This window comes from Lithobates pipiens, unplaced genomic scaffold (genome assembly GCF_037356315.1).
Source record: "Lithobates pipiens isolate NorthernLeopardFrog02 unplaced genomic scaffold, aLitPip1_a1.2 Scaffold_18, whole genome shotgun sequence".
Classification (NCBI taxonomy): Eukaryota; Metazoa; Chordata; class Amphibia; order Anura; family Ranidae; genus Lithobates; species Lithobates pipiens.
The window spans coordinates 644,784,657-644,809,649 of NW_027507758.1; the positions used below are offsets into that span (position 1 = coordinate 644,784,657).

The 24,993-nt window shown below is 46.7% G+C and overlaps 2 protein-coding genes across 2 annotated transcripts in view; both read right to left on the reverse strand.

Annotated features, from left to right (window-relative positions):
• Window positions 1-24,525, reverse strand: part of LOC143989840 (uncharacterized) — a 50,566-nt gene extending 26,041 nt beyond the window's left edge. The window contains exon 1 of the mRNA XM_077490119.1: window positions 24,473-24,525. The gene's annotated coding sequence lies outside the window, so the exon portion shown is untranslated. The remainder of the gene's footprint in view (window positions 1-24,472) is intronic.
• LOC143989556 (uncharacterized) lies at window positions 4,594-11,568 on the reverse strand. Its single transcript, XM_077489734.1, has 9 exons — window positions 11,410-11,568; window positions 9,538-9,666; window positions 9,277-9,411; window positions 9,074-9,197; window positions 8,860-8,957; window positions 8,549-8,770; window positions 8,263-8,469; window positions 7,998-8,139; window positions 4,594-5,974 (listed from the first exon to the last, which is right to left on the reverse strand). The coding sequence occupies exons 1-9, from the start codon at window positions 11,551-11,553 to the stop codon at window positions 4,878-4,880; spliced, it is 2,298 nt and encodes a 765-aa protein (XP_077345860.1). The 5' UTR covers window positions 11,554-11,568; the 3' UTR covers window positions 4,594-4,877.
• Window positions 24,526-24,993: the final 468 nt, after the last annotated feature.

The window sequence follows — 24,993 nt, forward strand, 5'->3', positions numbered from 1 at the left end:
CAGGCTGCTGCAAGAATCAGCAGCACAGCAAACCTATCAACACCTAACACCTATACCAGTCCTGAAAAGAACTTTTGTGTACCAAATAGCTAGTGGTTTATCTCTCCCTACTCCACACAGGAACCTGTCCCTATCGTAACAGAAGAAAGAATGTAAAATGGCCACCGGATCGGGTGTATTTATAGGTTAGGGGGAATGTCCAAGTGTCCATGTGCTGTCATGTCTCAATTGGCTGTCCTGTATCACATGATAAACGTGTCACCAAAGGTTAAAGTTCTTGTATACATTAAACACGTAAGTCCGCCGCGGCGAACGACGGAAAAAGGCGTTCGAACGTGCGGACCGCGAATGTCGGAAATTCGCCGCGAAACGACCGCCGGGCGAAACGTTCGTCCATCACTAACAGTCGAGACTGCCTAAAGGCAGATTCCCCAGGCATAGGAGAGGCTGCATGGTTAAAAGGATTAAAAGAGAGCTTTACCCCTTTTGGATGTACTTATCCACTCTAAAGAGTCGTACCCCAGGAAGGGACACAGACTGGCTCAGGGTTTTCACATGGTGCTTCGGCTGATCAATGTCTCAGCCACGGACCTCTGCAAAAATGCACCAGTCCAAGTATAAGCCAAAGAGCTTAAACGATTGAGTCCTTCATAGCATCTGTCTTTGAGACACAGTGCGTCATATACACCAGCCCCCTTGCCGGGCCTGCTGATCAGACAGAACTTTCAGGTATCTCACACCTGTTCCTTAACCCCTTGGAATCCACATTCCAATTCATTGGCGTGACTCAAAATGTGCTCCACCAAAATAGTGGAGCAGATGTTAAAGGGTTAATGGACTGAGCTACTCCAATTGCAGCCAGAACTGCAAAAGACATCTTGTCTTTAAAAGGAAAATCCAACCTTAACTTGCTGGATCCTTTAACATCAGTGCATTATCAACTGGACATGTGAGACTCTGCTCACTGAGGTGATTGCAGCATTAATAGCTGGGACCCCCCATTGCTTTCATAGAAATGTTCCCATTCAGAACACATAGCTATGCATCCATAGGAAAAACATCCCCAGGTGGAGGAGGTTCAAATGAACCATATTAGAGGTAGATACATTAAGAGCCTGTGCTGCAGGCAACAAAAGGGTTAAGTAAGGGAGTAGACAAACACCTGACTTGTGCGGCTACTCCCTCCCTGTTAGGATCCTCCGAAGAGGAAAAATAATTATCTTCCAATATTTGGGAAGATCTACCTGATCCCCAGCCTTCTGCACCTCAACAAAAGGGCCCTGAGGACCAGATAGAAATCTGCTATGTTTAGTCCTACTATGGAGAGACATCATAGCAATAATCTTTTCAATAGTAGAACAAAAACCTGTTTGTATGAAATATACAGGGACAGAAGTGTTCTACCCTTGATGGCTCATATGACTGGCCATACTTTTCTTTTTACCTCTCAGGGAGGAAGACATTTTTTTGGAAGGGTTTTTAGTTTATTGTATAACATTAACCCCTTAGAACCCTTAGCCCTTGTACACACGGTCGGAGATTCCGACGGAATGTGTCCTATTGGACCGTTTTGTCAGATATTCCGACTGTGTGTGGTCTGCATCGCACTGTTTCCATCGGAATATCCGATAGACCAAGTTTTCCAACTTGCCGGTAAAATTTTCCGACAAAATGCTCCTATCGGACATACTCCGATCATGTGTAGCCTACTCCGACGGACAAAGTGCCACACATGCTCACATCAAATTCCTAGACCAAAGCTATTGGCTACTAGCCTGAACGTAGTCCCGTCTAACGAAATAACGTCATCACATTATGTACAATCGGATTTTCCGACAACTTAGTCCGACCGTGTGTATGCAACATCACTTCTGGACCTCTTCCGGAATTAATCCGTCGGAATTACTCAGACGGATTTGGTAATCGGAATCTCCGACCGTATGTACAAGGACTTAGAGTAGTTCCTGGTCCCTTTGTCACTCATAGCTTACAGTACAAAGCAGAGGTAGTACCAGCAAAAGAATGTAATACTTGCTAGGCTATAGTACAGTATAATAACTGCTATTAATCCTAGCTATACAGTACAATGTTGTCAAAAGGGAAATGCCTGTGTCACCAAATCTGACCACCCTCCACCACCAGGCAGCAGCTTCTCTTGCAGAGCTCTAAACTACTTCCTACACGTGTGGCCGACGTCTGACGCCTTTTTGCCACGCCCCTCGTGCGAAAACGGTCCCCCTTCCTCTTTCAAACAGGGAAGTGAATCTCCTGCATGAGCACCAGCATCATGGCGGGCGGCAGGTAAATCCTCCGCTCGACAAGCGGCCGTGACTTTCCCCAAAAAAAACTTTTTTTTTAAAAGAAAAAGAGGCAGCTGGCTGGCATTCAAATAGATCAAAATTGCTAATTTGGGGGCCCAGGATGTGATCAGATCCTTCTTCTTACCTGAGGGTCTGAGCTGGCTTTAACGGAGAGGAGAGTGGAGCTTATGCTGTTTCCAGCGTCAGAATGGTGAGTGCTCAATACAGTCCCCAGTGGTGACACATAGACATGACATGACAACGCATAACAATGAGGGAGAGATTCCTTAGAAAATCTCCCCTACCTTCTTCCAGCAGCAGTGTTTATCAGAGATAAAAAAACAATCTTCACCCCTTCATGGTAGGCTCCGAGACCTTTAAAAGGAAACCTTCAGGAACCGGGGAACACTCAGGTTATCCCACAATCCTGGACCTGCGAGAAGACCCTGGCAGTAAACTTTTATTGGCCTTACTACCAAAACGTACTGGATCCCAGTGTCCAAATCTTAAAGCTGGGATCTCAAACTTGTGGCCCTCCAGCTGTTGTAAAACTACAAGTTCCATGAGGCATTGCAAGGCTGACCATTACAAGCATGACTCTCATGGGCAGAGGGATGATGGGACTTGTAGTTTCACAACAGCTGGAGGGCTGCCAGTTTGAGACCCCTGTCTTAAAGCATTCGCAAGCAAAACCTTGTGTCTTCGGGTGACAATGCCTGGGTACCATTCATTTAGTCCATTACGGAGACATCAGAACGGATGTGGTCAGGATGGCTGGCTCTCATCAAAGGACTACTGCCCGTGGAGCTCAGTACACACATCCCTACACGTGTCCAACCTTATAAGCCATAAGCTTATTAGACACTGGCAAAAAAACTGAGGACTCCCAGTAGTGGGAGGGGTTATATGGGGGAAGTTCACCTCTTAAGGGGCGTGCCAGTGTCCAGCACCTGATACGCTGATATAACCCACATAGTTATTACTATGGCTCTGTGTCCCCTGATGTAAGAAAAGAAAGACATTTTTTGCAGATTTCTTTTTTATCTTTCAAATCTCCCTCCACACGTTGTGCAGCCAGACACAGACTGAGCTAACAGTGAAGAGTAAGGTATGTGCATAGACTCCATTTGGTGGAGATTTCAAGGCATGACAACATTTTATCCTTTAATGGAAGAAATACATAGATGTTTTTAATACCCAAGTTTCTTCCCTTACCTTATCCTTGCTGCAGGATTTTGCTTAACAGAAAATCCAACCTTCACCCATCACGTCGGGCTGCATTTAGCTGTCTTCTTTTTATGGAGGAATTTAAATCCAGCATGGATCCCTCCTGGAGCTCCTCCTTCACTCGTGACCAACACCTTAGACACTGGCGAAAAAACTGATGTGCTCCTGAAGGAGAAGGGGTTATATAGGGAGTGAACTTCCTTTGATTAGATTTACTAGTTTTAACACCTGAAGGTGGCCTATAACCCATTAAGTAATTACTTAAGGCTCTGTGTCCCGTGATGTACGATAAAGAATTTTTTTTTTAAATGTGTGCAAAAAAATTAAAAAATGTCTCTGACAGTGAAAGGGTTAAAGGAAACATTCCCCTTCGGGAAGATGTCACATGTTCCTGTTCCTGCAGCAGCTCAGCGATCCGAGTCCTCTGTGTGACAGCAGTGCGGGGAGAAGTTCCCCATACCGGCTGTCACTTTATGAAAAGCCGTGCCATTCATTCACAGAGTTCTGTCCTTTGCTGATGTCGGCTTGTAGTTTTCATTGAACTCCCACACCGCTGCTGAGCTCTCTGGTAGATGGTTGATTCTTCCTGTCACTGTAACTGCCTTCCCGTATAATGTACAGACAGACAGATTACACGGACAGTCTGCAGGAGTCCTGCATAGCACCAGCCATCACCACATCATGGCTGCAATGCTTTCCAGGCTCCTAAAAAAATAGCAAATTAAAATTTCTTTACCTGCAGAAAATGTGCATTTATAATACTTTACCTTTAATGAAGAGGACACCGGAGCGTGATTTGTCTGCTCAGCATGCGCTTGTACTGAACACCCAAGATATACAATTCCCCGACATTCCTAAAAGCACCTCAGATTTATATACAGTTTTGGTTAAAATATTTTATTTTATCAGAACAAGGAGATCATCATAAGAGACGATAAGATTGTCATAAGAGACGAGGCGATTGGGACCCCAATTTAGTCCCTTAAACAAATAGTTTTGTTTTTAATTTTAAAAATAGCCCTTTAAGTGTTTGAGTACATTTTGTGGTGTAAAATTTCACAGTCAATGAAAGGTAATGACTCCATTTTTATTTTTCTCCTGCTATCAATGGCCAACACGGTACAACACTTCATCCATGTCTTTGGTGATCTCTGATCTCCTTATCAACTGTTTCTTATATGATGAAGATCAGCCATGGAGTATATCTGAGGTGTATATCAGGGTGTGCTTCTTCCCCACATGAGAGCTGTGATGTCCAGCAACATTCATATAGAAGACATTTCCCACACTCAAGGCACTAATACACCTCGAGGGTTGTGTGGGGTCCCTGATGTACAGGAAGACAGGACTTCAGTGAGGAACATTACCCTCACTCAGGACAGGAATATGGCTTCTCCCGGTGTGACATCTCTGATGTCTGGAAAGATGGGTCTTTCGTGAAAAACATTTCCCACACTCAGGACAGGAAAACGGTTTCTCCCCCGTGTGAGATCTCTGATGTGTGTACAGATTGGACTTCTGCGAAAAACATTTCCCACACTCAGGACAGGAAAACGGTTTCTCCCCTGTGTGAGATCTCTGATGTGTGTCAAGACAAAACTTCTCTGAAAAACATTTCCCGCACTCAGGACAGAAATACGGCTTCTGCCCCGTGTGAGATGTCTGATGTGCGTAAAGAAGGGACTTTCGTGAAAAACATTTCCCACACTCAGGACAAGAATATGGCTTCTCCCCCGTGTGAGATCTCTGATGTCTGGAAAGATGGGTCTTTCGTGAAAAACATTTCCCACACTCAGGACAGGAAAACGGCTTCTCCCCTGTGTGAGATCTCTGATGTGTTTCAAGACAAGCCTTCTGTGAAAAACATTTCCCGCACTCAGGACAGGAATACGGCTTCTCCCCTGTGTGAGATCTCAGATGTGTTGTAAGATTGGACTTCTGTGAAAAACATTTCCCGCAGCCAGGACATGAATATGGCTTTTCACCTGTGTGAGATCTCTGATGTTTTTCAAGACAAGACTTCTGTGAAAAACATTTCCCGCACTCAGGACAGGAATACGGCTTCTCCCCTGTGTGAGATCCCTGATGTGTTTCAAGACAAGACTTCTCTGAAAAACATTTCCCGCACTCAGGACAGGAATATGGCTTCTCCCCTGTGTGAGATCTTTTATGCACATTAAGATGGTATTTAGAACTGAAGCACTTCCCGCACTCAGTACAGGAAAAGCTCTTCTCTGTTGGAAGGACGGCAACGTCCCGCACAGTCTGACGTTCCTCAGGATAAGAGGAATACGATGGTCCATCTACACTGTGTGGTGCCGGATGGACATTTGAGGTAGTCGGGTTTTCTCCTGGACTATACTGTGTTATGTCCTCATCTTCTACTTTACAGTCTTGAGACAAAGTGAGACAATCCTCTGAGGTTTTCCTCATCTCCCGTCCATCTACTAAAATAGAAATACAAAGATTATTACTAGACATCAGCTGATTGGTTCCCCTAAACCAGGACTCCGCCCACATCAGGCAGCTTTGTCTCTGAGGATCTTACAATTCCCCCCTCAAGGTAACTAGTAAATGGGTCCTCTGATCTCCTACCAGATCATTTCTTTATTCATGGACCTTAGTCAGAGAGGGAGGAAACAACGAGAACTGTCTTTTATAGAAGTGACAGTGATGAGGGGATTATAGGACGAGTGTCCCCTCCCCCTCATTGCCATCTTCCCAACACAAGAAGTCCTGCACTTCCTTATTTAGTCCATGATTTAGTCATGAATAACAGCGGGGCTGAGCCCCACCAGAGGTCAGAGAGTGAGGATGGGGGGGAGAACAACCAAGATGAAGACTGGACTGATCCTGAAGACCCCCATCATTGGGTTATTCACTCCTCCCTCATTATCACTTTCTGTTTAAGGTTCCAAAGTCTGAGGATGTTATCACATTATTATCACCATGTAAAAGTCTGTCCTCCAATCACATCATCCGATATAAAATGTCCAGCAGGTAGGAAATGGGTGTAACAAAAGAGAATACATATTATGTGTATATATAGCAGTGGGGGGAGGGGAGAGAGCAGAAGTTAGGACTATATAATGTACAACATATTGTATAAGATACAACAGATAGGACTATATAGTATCAGAATGATGTAATATACAACATAGAGCAGGGCTCGACAAAACCCGGGCGCCAGGTCGCATTTGCGACTAGAATTAGCGAACTGGCGCCTGGGGCAGCACAGCTGGGGGTATGCTGTCTCCGCGGACCCCCCCGGCACGATCGCGTCGGGCCGCGCCGCCGGCGGCCGGTAATTTAGCTCCCGGCTTTGAGGCCTTCTACGATCCTATGGTTCCTTCTGGAATCTGGCGCCCTCTTGTGGTGGCCGTTGGAATTACAACCAGCAATGCTAATGGATGCAATGCTAATTTTCCCTGCCAGCCTATCTTCCTTCCCTTTACTCAGAACCCCTAAAAATTATATATATATTTTATTCTAACACCCTAAAGAATAAAATGGTGGTCGTTGCAATACTGTCTGTCACACCGTATTTGCAAAGCGGACTTACAAGCGCACTTTTTTGGGGAAAATGTAGTTGATAAAAAAAATAAAATAAGACAACAGTAAAGTTAGCCCAATTTTTTTTAATATTGTGAAAGATAATGTTGCGTTGAGTAAATCGATACCAAACATGTCATGCTTCAAAATTGCGCCCGCTCATGGAATGGCGACAAACTTTTACCCTTTAAAATCTCCATGGGCGACATTTAAAAAATTCTACAGGTTGCACTTTTTAAGTTACAGAGGAGGTCTGGGGCTAGAATTATTGCTCTCACTCTACCGATCGTAGCGATACCTCACATGTGTGATTTGAACACCGCTTTCATATATGCGTTCGCTTCTGCACGCAAGCTTGGCGGGACAGGGCGCGTTTAAAATATTTTTTTTTTATTTTAACTTTTATTTTTATTTTTTTCACTGTTCTTTAAAAAAAAAAAAAAAAAAAAAAAAAAATGTGTGTCACTTTTATTCCTATTACAAGGAATGTAAAAATCCCTTGTAATAGAAAAAAGCATGACAGGTCCTCTTGTATATGAGATCTGGGGTCAGAGAGACCTCGGATCTCATATTTACACTAAAATGCAATTTAAAAAAAATTTGTCATTTGAAAAAAATAAATAAAATGTCCCTGTAAGAGCTATGGGCAATGACTTGGAGACAGGTGAGGGGCTGGGGGCGCTATCTTCCCCTCACTCGTCTCCATGTCAGGCCAGGGACAGGTCCAGATCGCCGTCACGGACCCGGCTCCTAACTTTTTTAGCTGGCTCCTAGATTCCAAGCAAATTTGTCAACCCCTGACATAGAGTATATAGTGCAGGGGTCAGGAGTATGTAATGTACAATATAGAGTATATAGTGTAAGGACCAATCAGTGAGCAGTATGGGTGGAGGAATGTATTTAGTGTTAATGACCCACCTGTGCTGATCTCTGTAGGAGTGTCCTCCTCTATAAATGTCCCCGTTATTCCATCCTCCTCCATAGACTGCTGATCATCCCTCACATACCTCTCTTCTTCTTCTGATTTCACCTCAAATTCTATATCCATTGGATCTCCACTCTAAACCAAGAAAATGAGAGAGAATATCATCTGTAAGATAGAAGATTTATTATTGTGACATCACATAGAAAATCCACACATTATTTCTACAAGTCCATGTTCTAGATGCTCCATCCCACTAACCTTGTAACAGTGGGGGATAATGTGATCTTCATGTGTGGAATCCCGGGAATACAGAGGACGGGGACATCTCTCTGGTGGGTTCCTGGTATTTGGTGGCTCCATCATATCCTTGTGTCCTTCTGAAAACTCCTCCATCACTCCATACTCCTCATCCTCCTCTTTATACTCTTCTTTAACATCAATATTATCATCCCCGAGGTTTCCACTCTGAATATATAATAAAACATTCATTGTAACAATCATGCTGTGTATAAATCAGAACTACCAATAATTGTCAATCATCTACCTGATGATGGTGGGGGATGGTGTGACCTTCCTGTGTGGAATCCCGGGAATACAGAGGACGGGGACATCTCTCTGGTGGGTTTCTGTAGCTGGATGACTCCACCATGGTGTCCTGGTACAGATCTTTGTGTTCTTTTAGAGACTCCTCCATCACCCCATCCTCATCATCCTCCTCTTTTATCTCTTCTTTAACCTCAACTTTAGGATCTCTCAGGTTTCCACTCTGAATATATAATAAAAATGACATCAATGGTAACAATGCAGATAATGTACAGATCCTAATGATACTATCAGTGATTGTTCCTCATCTACCTGATGATGGTGGGGGATGGTGTGACCTTCCTGTGTGGAATCCCGGGAATACAGAGGACGGGGACATCTCTCTGGTGGGTTCCCATTACTGGATCCATCTGTAGGAAACACACACACTGACTGAATACATTGTTTCTATGTGTTTATCAGATGATGGGGGATCTAGGTGGAGCCTCCGTACTGCTCTCTCCTTTACAATAAAGTCTCCTCTTACCTGGTGATGTGAGGGGCGGCTGATTGTCCATCATGACGTCCTTGTAGAGATCCTTGTGTCCTTCTAAATACTCCCACTCCTCCATGGAGAAATAGACAGTGACATCCTGACACCTTATAGGAACCTGACACACACAATGATACAGTCACCATCCAGACACATCCCTTGTCTGTTACTGGATAATGTCCCAGAATCCTCCTCACCTCTCCTGTCAGCAGCTCCATCATCTTCTTGGTGACTTCTAGAATCTTCTCCATGTTGTGTCTCTCAGGTTTTAGGGAGTCACATGGAGGCACTGTGATGGTCATATGATCACCGGACTTCACAAGAGGAAATCTCTGTATTGGGAACCAATAGGAATATCATGTTAGACTCCCAGAATCCTCCTCACCTCTCTGGTCAGGTCTGTGTTTTATTAATAGAGATAAGAGTGATGTCATGTGACCCCCCAGAATCCTCCTCACCTCTCCGGTCAGCAGGTAGATGATCTCCAGGGTGAGGTTTAGTATCCTCTCAGTCATGTGACTCCGGTCCTCCTCCATCCTCATTGGTGCCGTCATTTGATCTATACAGGTCTCCTTGTAGATTGATAACTTTGGGAAATGAAAGTAAGAATTATTTGGATGGTGTTGGTCACACAATAATATGATGTAAATGTGAGGGGGAGGTAATAGGAGGGTTGCTGGACATTTAACAACTACTCCCCCCATGGGAACACATTTAGTTTGGACTGTTTGCTACATGTTTGAGGTGTGGGACCCTCTTGGCTGCTGGATCAGATATTGCCTTTTCTCTGTTGGGTTTGTTGGTTCCTGAACTGGATTTGTTAAATTTTAGATCTGCAGAAAAGGAATGATAAATACGATCCTTCCTTTGACTTGTTTGCTCTGAGGCAGTGCTGTGAGGACAATGTCGGGTCATCATGATGTCCAGGAAGGGGAACTTGCTGACTTTTGGTTGGAGTTGTCGGCTAATCAGGATAATTGCCAGAACTCCGGCTGCAAGGCTCCAATCTCCGGCAGCCTGCTGACTGATCGGAGTGATGTCACTGTCACTCTCTGCAGTAAGAGAAGGGATGGGATTGGATAGCAGGAGGATGCTGCTGGTGGAGTACAGAACTGTGGGGGAGGAGTTAGTTTTGTTCTCTCCAATAGCAACCCCTCTGCCATCTATGCTGATTATGAAGATTTTAACATGTAAGTGTACTATTTGTTTTTATGGAATAAATGACTTCATCATTCTAATGAGGATCTCGCTCTGTCATTTCTTTGTTGTTTGAGCTCCTTGGATCTTCCCGGATCTTTATCTGACAAGCTGCAGGACCCTTGTATGTTGGAATGAACATTTGTCCTCATCATGCTGTTACCATAGACTGCTGTCTGTTGGGCTGGACCTTGTAGTGCACATTACTGGTGTGTGTGTTTTATTTCAGTGCTGGTAGGAGGACAGCAGGGGGGAGGGGTTTGTTCTCTTGGTCTATTTTGTATCCTGTAACATATTTCTAGAACGGTGAAATGGTGAGGTGAAGGCTTCCTTCACTTGCTGGCAGAAGGTCTTTAAAAGAGAAGTATGATTTATTTTTCTTTCAGATTCATACTTACCTAGGTGGATGGAGCATCGGTCCCCCGGCGCCTCTTCACTGAGAACCGAGCGATCTAACATCTGCGATGGCTCGGTTCTCACAGCTCCGCCCCCCGCGCTCACTGGAGCTGTGGAGGGGCGGGGACTGCCCGTCTCAGTCTCTCATTGGCTCGCTGAGAGGCTGAGATGGCCATCAGTCCAGGCACCTGGAAGATCTAGACTTCATTGTCGTGATGATGCGGTGCCTGGACTGATTCCAGTGATGTCACCAGAGAGCCGACTTCAGCCCGATCTCTGCTGAAAACAGGTCACAAGAGTGCAAAACGACCTGCACTCCTGTAACCCATAGGAGAAGCCCAGCCAAGCCATCTCAGGCTGGACTTCTCCTTTATGGAGGTCAGAAAAGTATGTGCAGGTGGGTGAGAGGAGCATCAGAGACCAACAGCCTGTGTAGTGTAATAATTGTCCTTTGTAGGCCATGTATGGTCAGGATGGTCATTGTCTTGTCTATTTATTGTCAGAGATGTTTGTTTAGAGGAACATATTACTAGAATTTATCTCTGAAATGAAGAGAATGTCCCGGCCCTGTAAGTGGGGAAATGTTCTGCCCCTGAAGGGGTTAATCTAGGTCTCCACACTATATATGTGTGTATCATCATCTGCTGGAGATAAAAGACATCACAGTGACTATGGAGGAAGAGGACGGACATGATGGGGGGGTTACTGGGTGTAAATAGAAAATAAGATCTTAATACCTCCTCTGCTGCGTTTTCCAGTAATGGCTTCTCTCTACTTCCTCCTGACTCACCTCTCACCCGGAACTTCCTGTCTGTACCTGACATCACTTCCTGTCTGTATTCCATAGAGACTTCCTGTCTGGGTCGAAGTAAGATCACCATCTTGTGGATTTCAGAGGATCTGCAGCCCCAAGAAACGTCTCATAATGATCAGTCCTGTATAACAGGGCAAAGATAAAAAACATAACTCCCAAAATTGATCTTTTTGGTGAAGAAATTGCAAAACTATATCAAAAAGCATATATATATATCTCAATCAGTCCACTCATAATGAATATGTTAAACATAAATTGCAAGGATGTAATGTTTACATAGAAATGTTGGTGGAGATCTCTCCAAGTAAGAACACTTCCTCGTATATGCTAATTTAGTGATGTGATCATTTCTTTGCCCATTTACCAAGTGTATGCTCTTGTTATGCAGTGTTTGTTTGCCCTTTTCCAATATGATTGCTATGCTCTCTCTCTCACCGAGGATGAGGTCATCAAGAAGAGCAGAGGCTGGCGAGGGGTTTTGTGGGTAAGTGGGTGGAGAGAGACATGTGGAGAGAGAACAGTGAATTCCTGCTAAGAGAACATGGAATGTGTAAGTGCTGCAGATTCACCTCACTGAGACATACATAGAGACTGTTAATGATTTCATGTTCCTGTTTGGAAAATACTTTATGTTGGATGGTTCACTGAATGTTATTTCCTCAATACATGGACTTTCAAATACAACGCTGTGTGAATTACTGTCTATGTGGAGATATATTTCTCAATTGGGATTTCACTTGCTATTCACAAGCCCCAATTAAGTGGAGGCACTGTGCTTGTTAGAGATCCTGTCCTGATCACACAGATTATGAAGACTCTGCTCCTAAATACTATACAGGTGGCGCCATCATATCTCAGTAGCCGCAGAAAGAGAAAAGAATAGTGCTACATTTATATAAATAAAACAACTAATCCTGGAGTGAAAAAAGCTGTAAAGCAATAAGTAATATATAAACTGGGTCATCCACTTCATACATAAAGACATTGTGATTCCAGATCTTCTAGATCACATAGAAGGAGAACTCATCGATGATTTCATACATTTGTTTGGAAGGATAGAAGAATCCTCAGAAGGGATCATGTAGGATGACAGGAAAGTCTCCTGACTGGTGAGATCATCCAAACATACTGATTATATCCATGAACTGCTCGTAGGGGTGATAAAACCAATCTGTAAACACTTTGTAGATGTTATCCAAGACCTCAGCACACTCCAGTCAAGAAATCCTCAAGATGGTTTTATCCTGTCATTTATCATAAGTAGCCTCATCTCTTCAGGGAAGCCTAATACACCTCCAACTCTTGGATTAGCTCACAACCCAAAATCTAAGTTTTTTTCCTAAAACTTCCCTTCATGGTAATAGTGAGGCTGCATTAAGGCACTGGTGGGGCTGCATTCATGACACTTGTGAGGCTGCATTCATGGCAATGGTGAGGCTGCATTCAGAGGCTGCATTCATGTCAATGGTGAGGGTGCATTCATGCCAATGGTGAGGCTGCTTTCATGGCAATGATGAGGCTGCATTCAGAGGCTGCATTCATGGCAATGGTGAGGCTGCAAATGGGTACTGATTAGGCTGCATTGATGGCACTGACCCCTATTTTGCTTCACATTTCTTTATTTAAAATTTAATTTTTTTCCTTATACTTCCCTCTTAACCATTTGCCGACTAATGTCAGCACATATACTGTACGTCAGCAGAATGGCATGGCTGGGCAAAGTAACGTACCCGTATGCTACTTTGAATTTCCCTGCATGCACACGCACATCTGCCGCAAGCTTTGTGACCGTGCCCGCGGGTCCTGTGGACTAGATTGCTGAGGAATGGGGAGATGCTGATGTAAACAGCATGTCCCCAATCTGCCTAGTGACAGCACACTGATCGTCTGCTCCCTGTCATCGGAAACAGCGATCAGTGTGGTGTCACACACAGCCACACCCCCAGACAGTTAGAAACACTCCGCTAGGAACACTTAACTCCTCCCCCTAGTGGTTATCCCCTTCACTGCCAGTGAAATTTTTACAGTAATCAATGCAATTTTATAGCATTGATCGCTGTATTAATGCCAATGGTCCCAAAAATGTGTCAAAATTGTCTGATGTGTCCACCATAATGTTGCAGTCATGATACAAAATCGCTGATCGTCGCCATTACTAGTAAAAAAAAAATAATAAAAATGCCATAAAACTATCCCCTATTTTGAAGACGCAATAACTTTTGCGCAAACCAATCAATAAACATAGTGAAACCAGGGAAGGGAGAAAGGGGGGGAAAAAGAAAAAAGGGGGATTTTTCAGCGGTGCTAGATATAATGCAACTTAAACAGAAAATATTAAAAATTCATAATAATTTATTGATGTACATTAAAAAACACTATGACATCGCATATAGTACACAGGAATATAGAAAACAGTATACGCATTGCTAGTCGTCAAGAGGAATCCCAGATGACAGGCTGACAGCACTTGTTCCCAACATGTTTCGCAATGAGCTTCCTTGGGGGAAATGTGCGACTAACAATAAATTTAATAAAGAATTAATTAGTATACAACAGACAAAGTGTTACAAAAAACAAATTAACATATGATGAAAAAATACATATAATGACCCCAGTGTGGTGACCCCGCCCCCTTACGATGTCATAGTCCCCATGTGACATCAACCCATGTGACCAGCCCATGTGACATATACCATGTGACACCGCCCCATTGTCACTATATAAGTGGCCGCGCAGCGCGGCTCTGGCATTCCGGCCGGAGAGATCTTCGAGGCAACATCTCCTGGAGAAGAAGAAGAAGAAGAAGAACGGAAGGCGGCGGCGACAGAAGACCGGGCCACCGCCTGTAAAAGAGCTATAAGAAGGCGCGGTGGCCCGGCAGAAGAACCGAAGAGGGGGACAAGACCCCCGAAGTCGGGAGAAGAGGCCGGCGGGGAGGAAGAAAGCCGGACTCCTCCGCTAGCAAAAGAGCTACAAGAAGATAGCGGAGGAGTCCGGCGAGAAGACCCCCGAAGACGGAAGACCCCCGGAGCTGTGCAATAAAATATTTTAACCCTGTGTTGTGTTTTTTTTGTACTTTTTTTCACAGGTGAATGGGTAGGGGTACATTGTACCCCATACTCGTTCACATAGGGTGGGGGGCCGGTATCCGGGGCCCCCTTATTAAAGGGGGCTCCCGGATTCCGATAAGCCCCCCGCCCGCAGACCCCGACAACCAACGGCCAGGGTTTTCGGGAAGAGGCCCTTGACCTCATCAACATGGGGACAAGGTGCTTTGGGGGTGGGGGGGCGCGCGGCCCCCCCTTCCCCAAGGCACCCCCCATGTTGAGGGCACACGGCCTGGTACGGCTCAGGAGGGGGGGCGCTCGCTCGACAAGGGTCTGTTGTGGACTTGGGGGGCACCCCCACGCCGATTTTTTTCGGCGTTGGGGTTCCCCTTTAAGTCCATACCAGGCGGCGGGGCCAGCGACGTCTCCGTCGTAGGCCCCGCCTACCTGGATACCCGCTCGAAATGAGCGGACTTTTCTCCGGGCGGGAAAAGTCTGCTCATTTCAAAAGTAGGGCGGACTGGCACACACACGGGCGGACTGTCCGCTGAAATGCGAGTCCGACGGACAGTCTTTCCAACATTCTGAAAGACATATGCCCCGTACACACGAGAGGACTTATGTCCGACAGACCTCCAAAGGAGTTCCGCCGGAGTTCCGACGGAGTTCTGGCGGACTTTTCGACCGAACGTACTTGGACACACACCATCATACCAAACTCCGACGGAGTCGAACGTGATGACGTACGACTGGATTCGAATAAGGAAGTTCATAGCCAGTAGCCAATAGCTGCCCTAGCGTCGGTTTTAGTCCGTCAGAGTAGCATACACACGAGCGGATTTTTCGAAGGGGACCGGGTCCGGCGGAGTTCCGTCGGGAAAATTTGAAGCATGCTTCATTTCTAAAGTCCGTCAGACTTTGGCGAGTCAAAAGTCCGTTGCAGCCCACACACGATCGGATAGTCTGACGGACTCGGTCCTTCGGACTTTGGATGTTGAAAAGTCCGCTCGTGTGTACGCGGCCTTAGTCCGCCAGACTGTCCGCTGAAAAAGTCCGCTGAAGCCCACACACGAGCGGACTGTCCACTGAAATGCGAGTCCAACGGACAGTCTTTCCAACATTCCGAAAGACTTAGTCCGCCAGACTGTCCGCTGAAAAAGTCCGCTGAAGCCCACACACGAGCGGACTGTCCGCTGAAATGTGTTTCGGAGAACTAAGTTGGGCAGACAGTCCGCCCGTGTGTACGCGGCCTTAAATGTAAAAGGATATGGAGGATCTATGATGGAAAAGGACCAGGCTAACAAAGCAGACAGAATATTGGCATTAAAAAGGGATCAACTCCAGAGATAAAATGAAAATTCTCCCCTCTACAAGACTCTGGTCCAGCCGCACCTGGAGTATACTGTCAAGTTCTGGGCACCAGTCCTCAGGAAGGATGTACTGGAAATGGAGCGACTACAAAGAAGGGCAACAAAGCTAATAAAGGGTCTGGAGGATATTAGTTATGAGGAAAGGTTGTGAGCTCTGAACTTATTCTCTCTGGAGAAGAGACGCTTGAGAGGGGATATGATTTCATTATATAAATACCGGACGGGTGACCCCACAATATATAAATACCGGACTGGTGACCCCACAATATATAAATACCGGACTGGTGACCCCACAATAGGGAAAAAAAAATTCTGCAGAAGAGAGTTTAACAAGACACGTGGCCACTCGTTAAAATTAGAAGAAAAGAGGTTTAACCTTAAACTATGTAGAGGGTTCTTTAATGTAAGAGCGGCGAGGATGTGGAATTTCCTTCCACAGGTGATGGTCTCAGCGGGGGGGGGGGGGGGGGGCATCAATAGATTCAAGAAACTATTAGATAATCACCTGAACGACCGCAACATACAGGATATACAATGTAATACTGACATATAATCACACACATTTGATGGACTTGTCTTTTTTCAACCTCACCTACTATGCAAGTATATGAGGAGAGATGAGGAGGAGATCCAGGAATCAGGATAAAGGTCAGGACAAGCAACAGATGAGCGCATCCAAGAGATGAAGCCGGGGTCACTACACAGAAAATCAATCCAAGGAAACAACAGGCAGGACGAGGAATAGCAAGAAGGAGTTCAGAGACAAATGAGAATATTGCTCAGCCAATGGGAGATGATCTCAGCATGACTTACATAATGAAGGAGATGAGGGGGAGGGGAGGAAGTCACTTATGGTGACCATTAGTGATGGCCGAACGGTTCGCCCGGCGGTCGTTTCGCGGTGAATTTCGGCCGTTCGCGGTCCACTCGTTTGCTCGACTATTGGCGTTGTTCGCCCCGGCGGACTTACGTGTTTAATGTGTAAAAGAACTTTGACCTATGATGACACATCCATCATGGGGTACAGGACAGCCAATTGAGACATGACAGCACATGGACACTTGGACATTCCCCCTAACTTATAAATACACCCAATCCGGCGGCCATTTTACATTCTTTCTTCTGTCACTATAGGGAAAGGTTGCTGTTTGGAGCAGGGACAGATAAAACGCTAGATATTTGGTACACAAAAGTTCTTTTCAGGACTGGTATAGGTGTTAGGTGTATATAGGTTTGCTGTGCTACTGATTCTTGCAGCAGCCTGAGTGTCTTTTGTCAGTTTAGAGAAAGGGACAGAGCGTTGTGTCTGCTGCTATTTTAGGGACAGCCAGATTAGTCATCATCATCATCATCATCATCATTAGCTGTTACTATCAGGTCCACAAAAGAGCTATTCGAGTGACCAGTAATTGTTCCAGTCTCCTCTGTTTTGCCAGTTTGTATAGGGACAGGAAGGAAGCAGTGTGTCAGGCAGTGAGGGTCAGTTTAAAGAGTTGCTGTTACTATTAGTTCCACAAAGGTTCTTTTCAGGACTGGTATCAGTGGTACGGTAATAGGCTTGTACACGTATAATATTCTTTCTTCCAAATATAGAAAGAATATTATACTTGACTGCTGCCCTTCTGCTGCAGTCTGCTAATCATTCACAACTCACTTGTTCCACAAAGCTCTTTATCAGGACTGGTAACTTGGTCTGTGTAGGGTGCTACAGTACATAGGGTTGAGTGCGGTACAGTCTGCTGTTCTGTAAGGACCGCTATCGGTCCACAATACATAGGGTTGAGGTGCACCACTGCTGACCGCTGCCCTATACTGCAGCAGTCCTTCAGCAGTATAGGGACTGACGTACAGTCTGCTAATCAGTCACACACAACCTACTTGGTCCACAAAGGTCCTTGTAAGGACTGGTAACTTGGTGTAGGGTGCTACAGTACATAGGGTTGAGTGCGGTACAGTCTGCTGTTCTGTAAGGACCGCTATCGGTCCACAATACATAGGGTTGGGGTGTACCACTGCTGACCGCTGCCCTATACTGCAGCAGTCCTTCATCGGTATAGGGACTGACGTACAGTCTGCTAATCAGTCACACACAACCTACTTGGTCCACAAAGGTCCTTATAAGGACTGGTAACTTGGTGTAGGGTGCTACAGTACATAGGGTTGAGTGCGGTACAGTCTGCTGTTCTGTAAGGACCGCTATCGGTCCACAATACATAGGGTTGAGGTGCACCACTGCTGACCGCTACCCTATACTGCAGCAGTCCTTCATTGGTATAGGGACTGACGTACAGTCTGCTAATCAGTCACACACAACCTACTTGGTCCACAAAGGTCCTTATAAGGACTGGTAACTTGGTGTAGGGTGCTACAGTACATAGGGTTGAGTGCGGTACAGTCTGATGTTCTGTAAGGACCGCTATTGGTCCACAATACATAGGGTTGAGGTGCACCACTGCTGACCGCTGCCCTATACTGCAGCAGTCCTTCATCGGTATAGGGACTGACGTACAGTCTGCTAATCAGTCACACACAACCTACTTGGTCCACAAAGGTCCTTGTAAGGACTGGAAACTTGGTGTAGGGTGCTACAGTACACAGGGTTGAGTGCGGTACAGTCTGCTGTTCTGTAAGGACCGCTATCGGTCCACAATACATAGGGTTGAGGTGCACCACTGCTGACCGCTGCCCTATACTGCAGCAGTCCTTCATCGGTATAGGGACTGACGTACAGTCTGCTAATCAGTCACACACAACCTACTTGGTCCACAAAGGTCCTTATAAGGACTGGTAACTTGGTGTAGGGTGCTACAGTACATAGGGTTGAGTGCGGTACAGTCTGCTGTTCTGTAAGGACCGCTATCGGTCCACAATACATAGGGTTGAGGTGCACCACTGCTGACTGCTGCCCTATACTGCAGCAGTCCTTCAGCAGTATAGGGACTGACGTACAGTCTGCTAATCAGTCACACACAACCTACTTGGTCCACAAAGGTCCTTATAAAGGACTGGTAACTTGGTGTAGGGTGCTACAGTACATAGGGTTGAGTGCGGTACAGTCTGCTGTTCTGTAAGGACCCCTATCGGTCCACAATACATAGGGTTGAGGTGCACCACTGCTGACCGCTGCCCTATACTGCAGCAGTCCTTCAGCGGTATAGGGACTGACGTACAGTCTGCTAATCAGTCACACACAACCTACTTGGTCCACAAAGGTCCTTATAAGGACTGGTAACTTGGTGTATGGTGCTACAGTACATAGGGTTGAGTGCGGTACAGTCTGCTGTTCTGTAAGGACCACTATCGGTCCACAATACATAGGGTTGAGGTGCACCACTGCTGACCGCTGCCCTATACTGCAGCAGTCCTTCATCGGTATAGGGACTGACGTACAGTCTGCTAATCAGTCACACACAACCTACTTGGCCAACAAAGGTCCTTATAAGGACTGGTAACTTGGTGTAGGGTGCTACAGTACATAGGGTTGAGTGCGGTACAGTCTGCTGTTCTGTAAGGACCGCTATCGGTCCACAATACATAGGGTTGAGGTGCACCACTGCTGACCGCTGCCCTATACTGCAGCAGTCCTTCATTGGTATAGGGACTGACGTACAGTCTGCTAATCAGTCACACACAACCTACTTGGTCCACAAAGGTCCTTATAAGGACTGGTAACTTGGTGTAGGGTGCTACAGTACATAGGGTTGAGTGCGGTACAATCTGCTGTTCTGTAAGGACCGCTATCAGTCCACAATACATAGGGTTGAGGTGCACCACTGCTGACCGCTGCCCTATACTGCAGCAGTCCTTCATCGGTATAGGGACTAAGAGTTTTGTCACAGGGTGATTTAAAAAATGACAGGCAGAGGAAGAGGCAGGCCCTTCCGCAGGGGTGGTAGGGGTAGGGCAGGAGCAACAGCCTTGAGCCAAAGTGGGAAGTTGCAGAAGGTGCGTTCAATTACTTTAAAGGACGCACCAGACTTGGTAGAGTGGCTCACTTAGCCTTACTCTTCTGCACCCTCCTCATCCTCTCGATCTGCACCCTCTTCTTCACTCTCTGCTATGTGCACCCCCAAAGACACTACCACCAACACCCCCACCACCACCACCACATACCTTCTGCTTGAGTCACAGGAATTATTTTCCGATCCATATCAAGAGGACATTTGTGATGCGCAGCCACTCTTGGTATTGGATCAGGAAAAGGAGGTAGCAACAACCGCTACTCAGCAGTCTGACGACAGTACCCAGATCAGCCCAAGGAGGAGGTTGGTCCCCGGTGTTGCTGCCTACTCCGAGATCTCTACTTATAGCGGTGGGGAAGGTGACGTTGATGATGACGTGTCTAGTGATGTCACGTGGGTGCCCACAAGAGAGGAAGAGGAGGGGAGTTCAGAGGGAGATATGGACCAGCAGATAGGGAGGAGAAGCAGGACTAACTTACATTGCACAGGAGGGACAAAGCAGACTGAAAATGTATCAGGAGCGAGTCATCGACCATGTACGGTCACATCCCGCGCTCCCAGGACACCGGCACATGGCTCCACAGTGTGGGCTTTTTTTAACGTGTCCGCTGCTGACAATAGCGTTGCCATCTGCAATCTTTGCAGTCAACGCATTAGTCGCGGTAAGCCTAACACTCACCTAGGGACGACCGCCTTAAGAAGGCACATGGGCAGCCATCACCGAGCCGAGTGGGAGCAACGGAACACACAAAGCCACACTGCAGGCTCTCACCGTCCAGCCTCGTCTTCTACTTCTCCTCTCTCCTCACAATTGTCCTCCACTCCACCTTCCATCATGCCAAGTTCACATTTTCCTGCAAAAAGGCAGGCTTCCGTGGGCCTAATGTTCGAGCGTAAAAAAATGATGACGCCGGATAACCCTCTTGCCCAACGATTGATGGCTGGCTTGTCAGAACTCATAGCCTGCCAACTACTGCCATATAAACTGGTGGACTCGGAGGCCTTTCGCAAATTTGTGGCCATTGGAACTCCACAATGGAAGGTCCCAGGAAGGAAGTATTTCTCAGAGAAGGGCATCCCAGAGCTATATGGCCATGTTCAGCGGCAAGTGGATGTATCTCTGGCACACAGTGTCGGTGCCAAGATACATCTGACCACAGACACGTGGTCTAGCAAACATGGGCAGGGAAGGTATATCACTTTTACTTCCCACTGGGTGAACCTTCTGACGGCCGTCAAGCATGTAACCCGTGGCACCCGCGTAGATTTGGTTTTACCGCCACGGATTGCATGCAGGCCTGACTCTTCTTCTCCTCCTCCTCCTACTCCATCCTCCTCCCTCTCCTCCTCAGCTGCCTCCTCCTTTTCCGCTGCTAGCGTCTCTTCGGCTGCACCGCCCAAGCTCCCTAGAACCTATTCCACATGCCAGGTGAGACGTTGCCATGCCGTGCTGCGTCTGTTGTGCCTGGAAGCCAAGAGCCACACTGGCCCTGCACTCCTTTCAGCTTTGCGTTCACAGGCAGATCAGTGGCTAACACCGCTCAATTTTACAGTTGGTAAAGTGGTGTGTGACAACGGTGCCAATCTGCTTAGCGCATTGAAACAGGGCAAAATCACGCACGTGCCATGCATGGCACACGTCTTAAACTTGGTCGTGCAGCGATTCCTTGTCAAATACCCTGGGGTCCAGGACATCTTGCGGCAGGCAAGGAAAATCTCGGCACATTTCAGAAGATCTTACACGGCCATGGCTCGCCTTGCTGACATTCAGCGGCGACACCATCTGCCGGTCAGACGTCTTATTTGCGATTGCCCGACGCGATGGAACTCAACCTTCTATATGCTTGATAGGCTGCTCCAGCAGAAACGTGCAGTTAACATCTACCTGTATGAACTCTGCGAAAGAAACGGTTCTGGGGAGCTGGGTTTTTTTTCACCGCGCCAGTGGCTGCTCATGCGCGACGCATGCAGACTTCTGCGGCCATTTGAGGAGATCACCAAACTGGTCAGTCGCAGCCATGGCGCCATCGGTGACATGGTACCTTATGCCTTCTTTATGGAGCGTGCATTGCGTAGTGTCATTGATCAGGCTGTGGAGGAGCAGGAGCAGGAAGATGAGGAAGTCGCAATGCTGGATGAATTCCCAGGGGGGGCTACTCTATCTGAGACAAGTCAACAACAGGAGTCTGATGAGGAGTCAGAGGAGGATGGTGCCGGGGCGGATGAGGAGGAGCAAGAAGAGCATGCTTTAAACCTTTCTGGGATCCCTGTTGTGCGTGGATGGGGAGAGGAGAATGAAGAGGACGACATTATCCTGGATGATGAGCAGGAGCCAGGCCACCACACCGCTTCCACTTTAGTGCAAATGGGGGCCTTCATGCTCCAGTGTTTTAATAGGGACCCCCGTATAAAAAGCATAAGGGTCAAGGACCAGTACTGGGTGGCAACGTACTTAGACCCCCGGTACAAACACAAAATGGCGGAAATGTTACCGCCGTCGCAGAGGGCTGTCAGAATGCAGCACTTCCAGGCCTTGCTTCGAGAAATGCTGCATTCTGCTTTTGCGTGCGCTGGCAGAGGAGCAATTCCCACTCCCAGAGAAGGAGTTGCGGGTACCAATCCAACAGCGCCTGCAAGAAGAGGCCGGTTTGAAGATGTGTTGGTGACTTCGGATATGAGGTCATTCTTTCAGCCGACCCATCGACAGGTGTCATCCGGATCCAGCATCAGGGAACGCCTAGACCATCAGGTGTCCGACTACATTGGGTTAACGGCCGATGTGGACGCTCTGAGGAGTGATGAACCCCTGGACTACTGGGTGGGCAGGCTTGACCTCTGGCCAGAGCTTGCCCAATTTGCAATCGAACTGTTGGCTTGCCCCTCATCCAGTGTCCTGTCCGAAAGGACGTTCAGTGCAGCAGGGGGGATCGTGACCGATAAGCGTACTCGCCTAGCTCACGACAGTGTTAACTACCTCACATTTCTAAAAATGAATGAGGCATGGATCTCGGAGGAATTCAACACATGTGACCAGTAGACCATGTATATGTCTATAAACAATTTTTTTAATCAAGCACACAGACCTTCTTTCTTCATTTGGCTCACTTCCTTGTCCCAAAAAAGCACACCGTACTATATGCCCCTACCCTCCTCTTTGAAGAGGTTGAGCGGTGTCATATTTCTACTGGGGCTGCTTATGAGGGGATTACACCATCCCTGTGCTGTGCTGACTTCCTCCTGGGGGTTCTTATTATGAGGGGATCACACCATCCCTGTGCTGTGCTGAGTTTCTCCTGGGCCTGCTTATTATGAGGGGATCACACCATCCCTGTGCTGTGCTGACTTACTCCTGGGCCTGCTTATTATGAGGGGATCACACCATCCCTGTGCTGTGCTGACTTCGTCCTAGGGGTTCTTATTATGAGGGGATCACACCATCCCTGTGCTGTGCTGACTTCCTCCTGGGGCTGCTTACGGTGCTGCTGTCAGTGCTGTATATCACGGTGCTGGTGTGAGTGCTTAATGTCACGCTGCTGTCAGTGCTGTATATCACGGTGCTGATGTCAGTGCTGTATGTCACGCTTCTGATGTCAGTGCTCTCTATCACGGTGCTGCTGTCAGTGCTGTATATCACGGTGCTGATGTCAGTGCTGTATGTCACGCTTCTGATGTCAGTGCCCTCTATCGCGGTGCTGTTGTCAGATGACTCTATCACGGTGCAGGTGTCATTGCTGTATGTCACGCTTCTGATGTCAGTGCTCTCTATCACGGTGCTGCTGTCAGTGCTGTATATCACGGTGCTGGTGTTAATGCTTTATGTCACGCTGCTGATGTCAGTGCCCTCTATCACGGTGCTGTTGTCAGATGCCTCTATCACGGTGCATGTGTCATTGCTGTATGTCACGCTGCTGGTGATCATCTCCTGCACCCTCTTCTTTGCCTACCCTGGTCCCTGACCTTCCCTCTCCTCCATTGCCTTCATGCGCTTCACAGTCCTGAATTGTCAGAACAATTTCCCATATAAAAAAAGAATGCTTGTAGTTATCGATCCCAAATTCACCTCATACATGTGTTATGTCATTGGCCATGTGGTGGGACTATGTTTGCCCAGCTAATAATTATCTTGTGGCTGCAAATTTGACCTAAAGGTTTGCAAAGTTCGCCTCCCATTGAACTCAATGGGGCCCATCCCAAACGGTCGGCCTCGTTCGCGGTCCGCGTTCGCGAAACGTCCCGTCAGAAGTTCGTCCATCACTAGTGACCATAGAGACATGGAAATTCAGCTGGTTCAGCAGGGATCGGTCACATTTCCATCCATGTGTGGCCACTGCCAGATAAAAGTCACTCCATCAGCAGTTGCAGCCAATAGCTTCATCACTGATCTGTGTATTCTGAGAGCGGAGGAGCGCCCCCCATTGTCAGAATACAATAGTGCAGTGGGGAGGATTCCCCCATCCCCCTCCAATGTGTGGATGGGGGAATCACTTCAGTTTTTTCCTCTCATCCCGCTGGATGAACTATAAAACTGAACCATGTATGGCCAGATTTGGAAGGAAGATATATTCATCATCAACTGATCCCCCTGAAGGGGTTCATCTACATATTACCTCCTCTGCCACCAGATCCAACAAGGTGTCCTCTAACACATGGAACTTCCTGTCTCTAGCTGACTTTACTTCCTGTCATGCCTGACATCACTTCCTGTTTGTATTCCATAGAGACTTCCTGTCTGGGTAGAAGTGAGATCACCACCTTGTGGAGATCAGAGGAACATTCATATATAATGTGCTGGGGGCTCAAATAATATTCTCTGCAGATCTACTGCTTTCACTTTACACCTACTTCATTGATCTTATGGTGTTTATCAATAAATGAAGTAAACTGATCCATGTGCAAATTCATATACAATATAAAGGGCTTTGTGCTCAAGATGCTGTTCCCTGCAGATCTCCTGCTTCCCACTTTGCATCCACTTCTTTAATCTTATATTTGCTGCTATAATAAATAAACTGAAAATCTGTGCAAATTCATGTCAATATTTTGTGCCCAATATAGTGTTCTCTGCAAGTCCACTGCTTCCACTTTGCATCTACTTAAACAAACTGATTTTGCTAAAAAAAATCCACAA